The following is a 14112-nucleotide window of genomic DNA, read 5'->3' on the forward strand; positions in this document are numbered from 1 at the left end:
GGCTCAAGGGATTAAGCACAGCACTGTGAAGCAATCTGCAGCCTCTGCAGCACGAGTTTGGTCCCCAGCCAGCCAGAGAGAAACCCACATGGCGCAGCAGACCACTCCTGACTCGCCCGCTGCTCCCCTCAGCAGTGTACTTCGGTCAATCTGCCTGTTCTGTTCCCCACTCTGTCTCTGGTGAATCCTCTAACCCCCCCCTCAACATGTCTTGCCAGTACCCCAGTTCTTGTATGCATAAAAAATCTTTAAAAAAAAGTTTTGGGGGAATTGGACGTTGCTATACAGCAAAGTACCAAGGGATCCAGTTTCTCTTGTGATTTCCCCCTTATTTCCTAATCTCCTGCAGAGAATTCCAGGGCCTCTTTCTTGCAGGGTCACTTTTTTTCTTGCCAACAGTTTTTTTTGGGATGGTTGCTTCCTGAGATTGTGGTCCAGTTATCCTTCACTTAGTACTACGAATCTTGTACCATTTCCTCTCCAAATGGGGAAAATCGAAGTTGCTTTCACGGTTGCCTCCTCTTGCCCTGTCGTAGGGACCACCGCATTCTGCATCGTGACTTGTCGATTTGAGTCAGACACCAGGTAGTTTACCCCTCCCTCATTCCCAGATCTCCCACGCCCCTGATGTATGGAGTTGGACTTAACACATTTTGGCTGCTCAAGAAATATGCAGTCACACTTCTCTTTTGGAAACAATTCCCCAATCCTCCCCCCACCTCTCTCTTGCCTTGAACAAAGAAGCAGGTCGAATTCCACAGTGCTCGCTGCCAGTGAATAGGCTCACTTCAAATAATCTTTGGTAACTGCTGATTTTCTTCACGTGTGTAGCAATTCTTTTTTTCCCCTTGAATGTTGCCTTGAATTTTGCAATTCTTTTATAATGTGCTGCTTGTTACTGATTTTGCACCTTTGCCAATATTGCCAGGCAAGAGGGAGGGAAAAGTCTCGTGAGGTGTCTTTAAAACTTATATATAGAAGTAAGAGATGCTGATTGTGAAAAAGATTTACGTAACTTCACAATTACATCCATAGGACAAAACCTTAAGGGAGGAACTACTTTAACCTCATTTGCTGGACCAAATCTGGAGGGAGAACCCCGAGTTAGGTGGCCCAGGGGACTGTCCCCAGATGGGGGGAGCAGGGGAGAGAAAACGGTAGCCATTTTCCGGTCACATTTTCAGCCCATTTAATTTCACCCCTGCCTGCCCTGCCGCCAGTTCTTATTTTGAACCTTTGGACACTGTTTTCTTTTTATTGAGGCTACATTAATTCACAAAGCTGAGTAGGTAGGTTTCAGGTACACAGTGTCTCACCTCAGCAACTGCGTATTTCACACCACATCCGCCACGGAGGGTCCAGTCACCGTCTTCCACCAGCCTGTTCTCTCCTGCTCCTCCCTCTCTGGTAACCGCCATTTTGTTGTCAGAGTCTAAGGTTTATTTTTGTCTGATTTGGTTGGTTATTTTTTTTCCTATATGCCACAAAGGAGCAAAATCATACAGTATTTATCTTTCTCCTTTAGATTTATTTCACTTAGTGTAATCCCCTCCTGTGGACACTGTTTTCTTAAGGAAAGTGAGAAATCTTTGGCCCCAACCCTGAAAGGACCCCTACTTGTTCACCATCAGGGACATGATTTTCCAGACAGAGGAAAGTGTCACTCCACACAGACCCAAACCAAACTCATTGCTCTCCAGTGTCTACTAAATTTGTATTTGGGGCATATGAAGAGCAATAATACAAGGCAGCACAAAATAAGAGACAGTCTTACGAAACGCCAATGCTTTGTGATTTCTGAGGCAGGACAAATAAGGCCTGGCAAACTTCAGGATGAAAGGATACGCAGACACTTAAAAGGAAGGCTAGACTGAGACCAAAGGAGGGAGATTATTAGGAAATTCCAGGAAGCAAGGAAATGCTACAAGACGCTGAGATGGCAGGAAACGAGTGGGCTTTTAGGTGACACGGAGTTTTACTTAATGTGCTTGCCCTTGTGCTGCCATTGTTTGAATATTAGTTTTCCATGCTGTCAGGGGTGAGGAATATCTTACTGCTTCACGTTTGGATCTTGTACATAGTCGATGTCCATAGTTGACTAGGTCTCCACAAACATTTTGGGGAGTGAATAAGCAAATAAATGCAATACTTAGCAGAGAGGGCTACAAAATACTAGGAGGGTTGCTATAAGAGAAAAGGAATTAATTTCCAGAAAGCCTCATTTATCATGATTTCAGCGCAGCAAGTGTGTACTTTCTCATGAAAGAGCACTCTTACTTAATGAAATCATATTTAACTTTGGGAAAATAAGCTGCATTCTGTTTTCCTAATCAACTATGTCTTATTAATAGCACTAACATAATCATTTTAAAAGAATGAAAAACAAAACAAGAAAAGCTCTGTCAAGTCTGTCTCTCAGAAAAGGTTCAAAGCTTGAATAGTTCCTGGGAACAATTTGCTAGTCTAGAGAATTCTCCCCATTTTGGTCAGGGCCTCCTATGGAGAGATTTATGTGCAGTGTATGTCAAGAGGCAAAATAATGGCATTTCCCTGCTATACAATGATTTGGACATTTGCTGAGTGCAGAAATGCACCTTTAAGCCAGAGAAAGAAGCAGAGTCTGCCCTGATCCAATCATTTTGAAAAGCCATGTGCACTGAAGCCGGGACCCAACATAATGACAGGATTTAATTGCTAATGCTCTGGAGGCACTGTGCCTCTTGATGTGTTGACCTTTAACCCAGACTTAGGAGGGTGAAAAAAGAGAGGGGACGGTCTCCCTCCCCCATCTGATCAGGCCTGCCTCTAACCCTGCCCACATACCCCTAGCCTTCCACTCTCCACCCCCCATTCCCATTTAGTTAATTCCAGCTTTGGGGCCAGGGTGAGAATGAAAAGAAGAGCAGAAAGGAAGGTGGGAGGAGAATAGGAGAAGGAAGTCTGCAAGCAGTTGACAGCTGCTTAGAAGCAGGAGGGAGAATTATAGCTACTGAAATGAGAGCTGAACTCCTGCTCCCCTGATGCTTCTGTCCCACCCCCTAATATTTCATGGGATTTGGCCTTAACATGTTTCTGTCCTCTGCCCTATTTCACCCTTTCTGGTTCATATTTATAATCATTCCCTTCTCTACACCTTCAGCTCCCTTCTCCTCTTACTTGGTTATTTATGAAGGGCAAAATCACGAGCAAGTTAAATTCAAGGCTCTGCCTGTTACACATCTGTACCACAGCAGCTGGGAGTTGAAAATAGCTGGAGAAAAAGCACTAATACGCTGATTGGTCTCACTGTAAATTCATGACCAGTAGCCTTGAGTCAGCCCTTTGTGTGCTGCTCAGCAAGCTTTCTAGGCCTCTCACTCTCCTGCTCTTTTACAAAACTTTCACACCTTGTGTTCCAGCCACACCAGCCCGCTTTCTGTTTTTATCATGCTAAGCACAGTGCCACCTGAGGACCTTTTTAATTTATTTTTCTTTCTACCAAGCGCACCCTGCTTCTTTCTGTTTGCTCCCTCACTTCCTTCAAGACCTTGCTGTATAATGTCATCATAATCACTCAGGCCTTCCAGGGGTCACTCCCCCCCACCCGACACCCTGTTCCCATACCTTTGTGTTTTCCTTAGCAATTACAGCCATCTACTAGTCTGCGTATTTTGTGTGTGCATTTCCTTCTCTGCTAGAATGAAAGTTTTCAAAGAGCATGGTTACTTTTCATTCTTCTATATATCTGCAACTTAACATAATGGGTGCCGGTGCGCCATACATTTTAAGGAATGGATAGATGAATACCCTTGGGTTTTGAGAATTCTTTCTTTCCATTTGCCAAACCTAGCCTTTTCACCTACTCATAGCCTGCAGTTATGTTTTGTATGGTGACCATTGCTTCCAAGCCCAGGTTATATGCATATCATCTAATTGATGGGGAAATTATCTTTTATTTGGACTGTCTTGGAAAGTCCAACATGCTTACCAAGTGTATTCTACCTTTACTCATAGTTTCATAGAGTGGAATCCTCAATGGAAGGGTAGAGGCTTAATGGCCATTTTCCACTTAGTTTGATGGCCTCTGGTAGTGGAATTGACTTGTTTAAAGCTACTAAGCTAGGTTTAATTTAAAATAAATGTGAATTGAAGTTGTTTGGTTTTGCAGAGTTCTTGCTCGGGATTACTGGAGATACCCAGAAATTAGTGGACATGTGTATGGTCATTATCTGGCCTTATCTTTTCTGTTTAGCGCATACAAGGGCTAGCATGCTCTCTCACCCATCCTTCATCTTGCCTATCTGGTCAGGCTTGAACAGAATTTCTCGCCATATGCAAGGTATATTTATTCTCTCACTCCACATGTTTTCAAATGAAAACTCGCCACTTGTACCAAACCATCTTCTGTAGCTTGACCCTCCTCCCATTCAGCCCAGTAAATACATCCTTGAGTGTATGTGGGCGATCGTGGTTGTAATCAGATGTCAGTGGAAGAGGCTTGACAGAGCCATGTTATTTTCTCACAGTCATTGAGCCTAAAGATCCGTCTTGTATTTATTTATCTGCGTCCTGTAACTTCCTCCAAATTTTCTCCTTTTGTAATGAATGTTTTGGGAAGGAGAAAGGTGCATTCAAATTTGAAGGGTATGTTCACATTTGTTTTCAAGTTTTTCTTGCTCTGGAAATAATGAAAGCATGAATGGTGGGAGCTATAAATACAGCGTGCAGAGGGTAAATACTCCAAAAGCCTCACAAGTCCTCATTAAATTATCTTAATATAAAATTAATAACTTGCCCTTTCGCACGCTCAGGCTTTCAGGCGTGCTTCCCAATGGCCGATTTCTTATTTGCTCAGCAAAGCAGGGGAGTAAGCTAGGCACTGTGTAGGGTTGAAGGAGGGCTCAAGAGATCTCAGTTCAGGAGATCCTTTCTTCTGCAAAACATTATTCCCTACCCTGAGTATGTGAGTATGTGTGAAGTTCCAGAAAATGGCAGGGAAAGGATATGTTCCCAGATTCTTTGTCCCCACTGGAAGCAAGGATGCTTTTCCCTTAGGATATTTGCACAGCGCCATGCAGGCTTGTAATAGTTTAGGTGCAGTGCAAGCTCTCAGCCCTCTGTACTTGAGAGCACTGGCCACGGCGCTCAGCACGAAGCAGACATACAGGAGTCGTAATACTCTGCATCGAGCAGAGTTTCTACCAGGAAGTTTTTGAACCTGGCAGCAAGCTTCTAGACATCACAGGTCCCACCTCCACCTCTTACCAGGAGTAGCACAAAGCACAACTTTGCCTCCTTTGACATCAGCAGTTACACGTGTAGGTGATCCACCAAATGTAATAGACCGAGTTTGTGGGTCAAATGGGAGCAAAGCACGCTGACTTTGGTAACTTTTAAATGAGTTGCCTGGGTGTTTTGATCTGGTGTGGGAATGGCAAGGAGGAGGAATGTCACTATTTCTGAAGTTTACTTTAATGATGAATAGCTCTGGAACAACTGATACATTTTAATTTAAAATCTTCCCCTGGTACCAAATGAAAGGCAAGAACATAACTGGATTTGGAAGGAGAAAGATTAACTTACTCTTAGTGGCCCATGTATGAAGTCCTTCAACTTTTTGGCCATCAAGAGTTACTCATCTGATAATTGGGTTGAGGGATGCCTTCCCTTTTCTTAATTTTTTTTTTTTTTGCCTTCTTATTCACTTATTGTGGTTGCCCTGTGGGGTCATTCTATGACGGGAAGATAGCATATTTTTTAATTTAATGTTTTACATTTTTGCTCTTTTATATGTGCACATGTTCTCCTCACTCTCCACCAAACCACCAGTTCCCATACCCCTTCTGCCTCCTTCTACCCTCCCTTCCCCAAGACACTGGTCAGTATCCTGGTCAGTCATGTATTGAAAGTCCTCCAAATGTTTAATGATTTCAGTTGAAGTAGAGAAATTCATCAGAACAGAATCTAGTACTGCAGGACAAAGGAGACTTAATATATATAGGAGTAGAATTTGAGTCCTAGCCAAACATTTCTCTGGTAGCTTAAATAATTTATTTTTATTTTTTTTTCCAATAGCAACCTTGCCTTGGGAACAAGATTTTGCTCCCCTGCAGACACCAACTAATCTCTTCAAAGGTTTTGGTTTTATTACTAAAGAGTGAGATATCCAGAACCCAAAGAGCGTGTACAACAAGAACCAGAGGCAGGATCATTCTGTATAGAGACTAAAGAACCATTTCTTTGTTGTCTCTAGTGGTGAACTTGCAAAACAAATCAAAATTTCCAGATTGCCACTAATTCAGGATAAGTGTATTTTATTTGCAAAGAAAGCATGGATTCTCTAATGATACATGGTTTTGTCCAAATGTGGACTAGGGATGCCGGGATGTCTAAGTCAAAAGAAGCATTCATTGAAACAGTGGATGGAAAGAAGGTTAAATTGGTGATCTACCTCAAAAGTGGAGGACACACAACTGTACAGCTAAGCAATAATATTAAAAATGTGTTCCATCGATCTTACGGAGACAACCAAGAACACCTGCATTTAATTTTCAAAAATAATAACTTATTGTTTATTGAAAAATTATCTTCCACAGATGCCAAAGAATTGAAGAGATTCCTGGACAAAGTCCATCAAAAGAGGCTTCAGCCATCCCTGGAACCTAATAGTGATGTGAGTATCACTACCAGTACAACAAAACAGAAGAAGAACAAAACCTCACCTAGCAAAGTGTGTAAGAAGTCAGATAGTGAATCTTTTGAGACAGGAGAAGGAAACGTAGTGCCTAACCATCAGGCTATGCCTTTGTTTACATCAATAGCATCAACACTTACCCACGGAGAGTTAGAAATTCAGTGTGAGAAGAGAAAGCTATCATCTGATTCAGAGATGAATCAAATCTTCATGGGCGGGAATGAATCTGTAATACTTAAGAAATCCAAGAGAAATCCCTTTGGGTATGGAAACTACAGTGTGAAGAAAGAATGGAGAAAGAATAAGATACTGGGCTTTAAACCTTCATTTAAATTCAAGTCTACTGGGAACGCTTACCTAGATGGCATTGGTCTTCTCCATACTCTCAGTGAGAAAATACACTTGGCACTTCTTTCAGATCCAAAGAATAATGAGGATGAGCCTGCATGGGAAGGATTTGAGATCACCTTAGATATTTACCCAGAGAAACTATGGCAAGGCCTCCCCAATTTGGGAAACACTTGTTATATGAATGCAGTTTTGCAGTCCCTATTTTCAATTCCACCTTTTGCTAATGATTTACTCAGTTGGGGTTTCCCATGGGGTAAATCTTCCCTTGATGCTCTTAGCTTGTGCTTGGCACAGCTGCTTGCTTTGAAAGATATTTACAATGTCAAAATTAAGGAGAGGTTGCTCGTGAATATTAAAACAGCCCTTTCAGCAGTTGCAGGGATATATTCTGACAACGTACAGAATGATGCTCATGAGTTTCTAGGTCACTGTTTAGATCAGATGAAAGAGAATGTGGAGAATTTCAACAACATTGAGAAGACAGAAAGTAAATCTGGAGAAGAAAATTCACCTCAACAGGTTTTTGCTGGCAGTGCTGTCACCGGTGTGTTCTCTTGCCCCGTTATCACTAATTTCGAGTTTGAGTTGCTGTCCTCTATTATTTGTAAAACCTGTGGTCATGTTGTTCTCAAGACAGAGCAGAGTAATTATCTCTCGGTCAACCTTCCCCAAGGACCAAAAGCACATCCTTTGTCTATTCAGTCTACTTTTGACCTTTTTTTTAAAGCAGAAGAGCTTGAGTATACATGTGAGAAGTGTGAGCACAAGCGTTCCATTGCTGTGCACAAATTCAGTAGGCTCCCCAGGGTCCTCATTGTTCATCTGAAACGCTATAACTTTAATGAGTTTTGGTCATTAAGGAAAGATGACCGAGAAGTTGTTATTTCCAAATATTTACATTTGTCTTCTCTTTGCAATGGAAATACCAAACCGCCTCTTCCCTTGGCCAAGAATATACGTGTTAGGGATTTGCAAGTCTTAAAAATCTTTCGAAAGATGACTTCTAAAGCTGCCTTTTTCTCGAAAATCTCAAGGAAGTTAGCCGCAAAATCCAAAGATTTTCTGGCTCCCCATTTTGGATCAACCAAAGCATCTGAGCCACAGAAAGGTCAGACTCCCCATAAAGGGTCAAGCAGAGAAGAGCAGCAAGAACACCTGGAAAAATATTCTAAACTAAACACAATGGAGACCAAATTGGTTAATGGAAGAGTTGGAGCAAACACTGAGAAAGGGCTACTAGCAGCTGGTTCAGTGATAAATGGGAAAGACCCCTCCCTTTCTCTGATCCATGAAGGTGAAGGTGAATCCACCAGTATCCCAGGCACCTGTCCTGCAGAAGTTTATCTTAAAGAAGTACTTGAAAATCCTAAACCAAAGAAATGTGAGGAAAAGAATATATTTGAAGAGTTAAATTGTGAGAATTTTACTGAGACTACCAAAGATTTTCATGAAGACGAAATCAAAAAAGTGGCTGAACAGAAACGCCAGCAAGAGGGGATGAGACTCTTTGAAGAAGTCTTTCGGGAGTCCCTACTTCAAAACTGTCCAGAGCTAGACTCCCTGTGCAGCATGGAGAACCTCAGAAGACCTGCGGACTGTAGTTATCAGGATGCCAACGGGAGTTCCCTAGGTGCCTCGGGTTCCAGTAAAAACCCCAGAAACAAAGACTTTTTAGATCTAGGGAAGGCAGGAAAAGCATCCGCTGAAAAGACAAATGGAAATCCTGAGGGAGATAAGCATGCCTATCGGCTCATCGGTGTTGTCAGCCATCTTGGGAAGACCCCAAATTCAGGCCATTATATCAGTGATGCCTATGACTTTGAGAGGCAAGTTTGGTTCACATACAATGATCTGCAGGTATCAAGTATCCAAGAGGGTCCAATGCAGGCAGCTAGGCTTTGCACTGGGTACATCTTTTTTTACATGCACAATGAGATCTTTAAAAAGCTATTGGGAAGAAAACAGAACTTCAAGTCTCGTCATGCAAGGACAAGGGACACCTATGAGCAGAAATAAGAGGAACACATTCCTGGTTGCACAAATCTGCTTGGCAGCCATATTGGCTACTGTTTCCTCCATGGGACAAAAACTCTGAACTGTAGCCAAAGAAGTGGAAGCAGTCAGCACCCAGGACCAAAGTTAAAACAGAAACACTTAAGAGAAAATCTCTGTTCTAACCCCGGTAACACACCCCTCATCCCCACACTTCTGGCTAATTAAGCATTCTTTTTCTTACTAGAATAGAACCTACTAGAATAGAAACATGCTTCCGTATTCTAACGTAGTAGATTTTAACTGGTTCTCTAACCAGATGTATCAGGAACATGGACTAACATGTTAGAAATACAAATTCTTGAATTCCACCACGTAACTGCAGATTCAGAAAATCTGGGGTGATAGAGCAATTTGATTTGAGATTCTGATACTTGATAAAGCTGAACAACTGCTGTGGGGTATAGCGTATCACAGTGTATGTTGCAGTTGTATATGTGATTTACTTATATTAATAATTTGTAAAGGGACATGATCGCATCTTTTGTTTCTTCATGTATGACTTTACACGCACAATCGCTTATCTGCTGAGCATACTCAGTAATTTAGTGGGAAAAAATAGTTTCTGGCAATAATGAAAGTTCCTGGCAATGAATGTAAACAGTTACAGAGGGTCCTGGCAATGAAGAATTAGTTGCTGGGATCCTGGCAATAAACTGTGAATGGAGCCGGTAATTTACAAATCCTCTAGATGAGAGTGAATGCCAGGTCAGATCACCAAATTGTTTGCTAAACTGTCCCTTAATGCCAAAGGGGGCTTCTGTGCCCTCAAGCTTAAATAGGATGGAGCAGTTGACTTTATCCTCAAGAAATTGATCCACGGTTCCTGTCTGTGTGCTAGCAAGCTGTTCTTGGAGATCGGAGCCCACTGTGTCATTTTGGTCTGCTCAGAGGGGCTCTCACAGTCTCTCAAAAGAATATTGTTTAACAAAACTTTATCTGAAGCCTTGAACAGTCCTCTGCATTCAAGATTACAAAGCTGATTCCAGATTTCTTTTATTCCTTCCATGTGGAAAGAATACATGCTTCAAAGGACTTGTAGGATTTGAAAGTCTTACTTGTTACTGACTTGTTGATACTATTATGTGTACTATTATGTGTACTTGGAGATGACCTGCCTCTCGGTAAAAGTTCCCTGGATCCAGGGCTGGTCATACGCTGTTGGAGCACCATGTGATTCAGAGATTTAGTAATTCTGTCATTAAGTATGCCATCTCTGAACCTAGCCTTTTCGTGCCTTTGGGGCAGTGACTCTGTAACACCTTGTACCTTTGCTAGGGATAAATTATTTGTACTAAGAGACTTGGTCACAGCACATGCAGGCATTGAGTTTTTGGTCCCACCTTTACCAACATGAATGCCCCCCCCCTTCCTTGTGTACGGGTCACGGTCCTTAGTACGGCTGTATTAATCCAAGAGCTGGCTGATGCTCTTAATCCCAGAGGGCTTCAAACAGGTGAACTGGAATTTTGTAGTGTGGGAAAGTTAGATAATGCCCTCTGAGGAGAAAATCAGATTCTGAAATGGGAATTCTATTGTTCAGAACACCATGTATCTAGAAGGAGGTCTGAATGGGACCCAATGATTGCTGAGGTAGATAGGGGGAGGACCCTAGATTGAATTAATCACTCTCATGGAAGATCGCGTTGCGGGCACAATGAGAGATTTGTTCACCTTATGTAGTGTACCCCATCAGCCACAGAAGTTGAGGCTAAAGCTGGAGTTACATTAGAGGAGGGGAGTGAGGTTGCTGTCTCAATTTCAGGCATCAAAGCACGAGTTTTTGTAAGAGGGAGGAAGAAGTAGTTTTGTTTTGAAAGAATAACTAGGGTGCAAGTAGATTTAAGAGATTTAGACATTTTTGGTGTAGGGTGTAGCGTATTACATATTTAGGATAAGCAGCTCCTCGGCAGGTGCATTCGCAAATGCAGGGCACATTCATGGGAGAATAAGCTGGCTGGGTCTCCATGGGAGGGGAGAATGTTCTGGACAGACAGCTCGGATGGAACCCATCGTGGCCTTGTGACAAATTCCGAGTGCACTGTGAGTGGCTGTATACCATCTACCTGTTACATTGTTAGTTCAAATAAAGTTTAGAAGAATTATTCAGTGGTTTGGTGGCTGTTATTTATTACGGATTTTAATTGGTTCTCTAATTTACAGATCAGGTTTTCAGGTAATCCACGGACCTGAAAACTCATGCTCAGTTTCTATTGCTTCTGGTACAAAAAAATTAACAGCTTACACTACTACACAAATTTATTATCTGAAAGTTATGGAAGGGGGCATCTAACATCAGACACAGGTATCACTGGGTTAAAACGCAGACACTAGCAGTGTTCCGATTCTTTGAATGCACTATAAAGAGTCTGCTTCCCTGCCTTTGTCTGCTTCCGGAGGCTGCCTACAGTCCTTGCTTCATGATTTTTTTTCCTCCATCTTCAAAACCAGCAATGTTGAGTGAAGCCTCACGCTCTATCTCTGATTCTCCCTCTTTCTTACTCTTCCGTGTTAAAAAAAAAAAAAAAAAAAAAAAACTACAGGTGTCAGACTGGGCCCACCCAGTTAATCCAATGTAGTTTCCCTGTTTTAAGGTCAGCTGATTAACAACCTTAGTTTCCATTTGTCTTATAACTGTATTCATGTCTCAAGAGTTACACTGTGGATGTCTCTGGGACCTTTACTCTGCCCAGCATACGGTAGTCACCTTCAGTGGGAAACTGTCACAGCAAAAAAGGCAGAATGCTTCAGACATGGAATTCCCCATTAAGAAGACATCGTTTGTCCAAGGAAAAAGCCTTGGACAGATGGAGTATTCCAGGGTTCATGGGCTCTGATGCTTCTCTCTCCCAAATTTAAGCCCAGAGAAGAAATGATCAAGAGGACATAGGAGGCAAGAGAGAGAGGAAGTTGGGGCACTCAGTGGTTCTGTAGGGCTGTGGTTGTGAACACAAATTACCCACATGGCAGAGTAGGGAGCACAAGGTGGCAGGCTTGCATGGGTGGCATTTCCTGCACCATCTGGCAAGAACAAGCCCAAACATAGAAGAATGGCTCAGCGTAATAAGCCAGGAAGAAAAAGAAAAATACTGGCTAGTCTCACTCATAGCAGGAATCTAGAAAACTTAAATAAGGGACCAGGAAAATGAATAACTATAAGAAAGAAAAAAGCAAAACCAACAAACAACTATGAACCAGAGACACTCTATGGGGGGGCAGCGGGGAAAGGAGGGGTTGGGGTCAAAATATGGGGGTTGCAATTGTATGGGGAATATAAAAATAAAATTAAATTTAATTAAAAAAAACATAGAAGAATGATGCGGAAACTGACTGGGCAAATACCAGAGAGATGGAGGGAAGGGGCCAGTGGAAGTGAATTCAATTAACCTCAACAAGGATTAACTCAATACTTCATCTGTACTAGCCGACAAAATGTGGATAATCTAGCTGAGAAGAGAGAACTTGATATTTTTGTCACTGGGGCTACCAGCCTTGAAATAATAGCATCAACTCTAACTCCACCCTCTTCCTCAACCATCATCCATTCAATCAATCTCTTGTCTCTTCCTCTTCATTCATCCCTTGTGCTGCCAGCCTAGACCAGACTAGATAATCAAGTCAGGCAACTAATAATCCTTTGAGTCTGTGATGTGCATATGAAAATATAACTGATGAAACCATATCATACCAAAGAGAAAAGACATTGAGAGCGATAGAATTTCAAAGAAAGAAGGTTGTTGGGGTCTAGAGTGATTAGATGAAGCTTAAAGACAGGCAAGACAACTGAGCTGCGCCTTGAGAATTGCACAGAATTCAGGCATATGGAGTGGGGACTTCCCAGTGGAGGGGGAGGGGCCTAGCAGTGTCCGAACATATGGACTGCCTCGCTATTCAAACACACAGTGGCATTAAACAGAATCTAAAGCTATTTTCCAAAATGAGGTGAGGCATCAAGAACAATGACCAGAGGCCTAACTTAAGCTGTGTGACCACGGAGGAGCACCTTGAGATTGTCCCTCATTTAGTGAACGTGAGGCTCTGCTGACTAATGGTCTCTGGTACCCAGGGAGACTGTTACTTATGCTAAAGGTAGCATAATTGGGTGGGAGGTGAGCAGGAATACCCCCTACACACCCCTTGTAAAATGGCATCCTCCTGAAACATCCACCATGAAGAAAGAAAGGAGACATCCATGTCCGCACTGAGACTGTGTTAAGAGATTTACAGTTCATTCAGACCTTTGTGAAATTCTTAGGAAATGCCTATAATGCAATTTGTTTATGGTTTGTTCACTAAAGCTGTACCAACTTAACCACTGTATACCACATACCATGAAATGAATGTTCTGCAGGACAAATATGAAAGCTAAGAAAATCTCTCCTATATCTTCTAGAAATCAAATCAATCCAAAAAGCCACTGTTGAATATATACATATATATCTGTATATACATATGTATATAAATAATTGCACTTTCCTGCCCAGATATGACATATCATCTACTCCAGCATAGGCATCTCCATGGCAGGCAAACTGTGAAGGAATTGAGGACTGATAAACTCTCCACTGGGAATTCCCTCTTCATGTTACCACATTCCTATTCACATAACCAGTGACCTCTACAAGTCAGGATGGTCTCATGAAGTACAGCAGCAGCTTCCCAGATGAATATGGGTGCTTTGAAGTCATTTGGTACGTTGAAACACCACGTTGTGCTCACCAACGCTGATTCCTCTTTCACGGCAGTGCTGGAGTCCACTCACAATCCATCCACACACAAGCTAGTACCATGAACTTGAGAAACTCATCAGTGCATGAATGATGCCTTCCTGCTGGACAACATTTACCAGGAGAAAGGCTGGCAATTGAGCCGTGTTGCCCAGGATGGAGGTGACTGCAGACAAAACAAAACGTGCAGGAAAAAACCTACTGCCACATCCTGCCCAAACGTCAGGATAAACACCTTCTAGCTTTCCCAAAATGGTAACCCTATGTCCACCACTAGAAGGTAGACTTTAACTTTGAATGAGTGAAGCC

General features: G+C 42.3%; 1 protein-coding gene across 4 annotated transcripts in view; it reads left to right on the plus strand.

Moving 5' to 3' along the window:
- USP26 (ubiquitin specific peptidase 26) overlaps positions 1–11167 on the plus strand; it is a 39010-nt gene extending 27843 nt beyond the window's left edge. For 3 of the 4 annotated variants that reach the window (XM_054695551.1, XM_037511923.2, XM_037511922.2), the window contains exon 4: positions 6055–11167. In XM_054695551.1, the coding sequence (XP_054551526.1) occupies positions 6311–9040 (2730 nt within the window). In that variant the 5' untranslated portion in view covers positions 6055–6310 and the 3' untranslated portion in view covers positions 9041–11167. The remainder of the gene's footprint in view (positions 1–6054) is intronic. The other variant, XR_005125430.2, reaches the window with a different exon arrangement.
- Positions 11168–14112: the final 2945 nt, after the last annotated feature.

The sequence above is a fragment of the Talpa occidentalis genome, unplaced genomic scaffold (assembly GCF_014898055.3).
Source record: "Talpa occidentalis isolate TD23 unplaced genomic scaffold, MPIMG_talOcc4v2.1 talOcc4.15, whole genome shotgun sequence".
Taxonomy (NCBI): domain Eukaryota; kingdom Metazoa; phylum Chordata; class Mammalia; order Eulipotyphla; family Talpidae; genus Talpa; species Talpa occidentalis.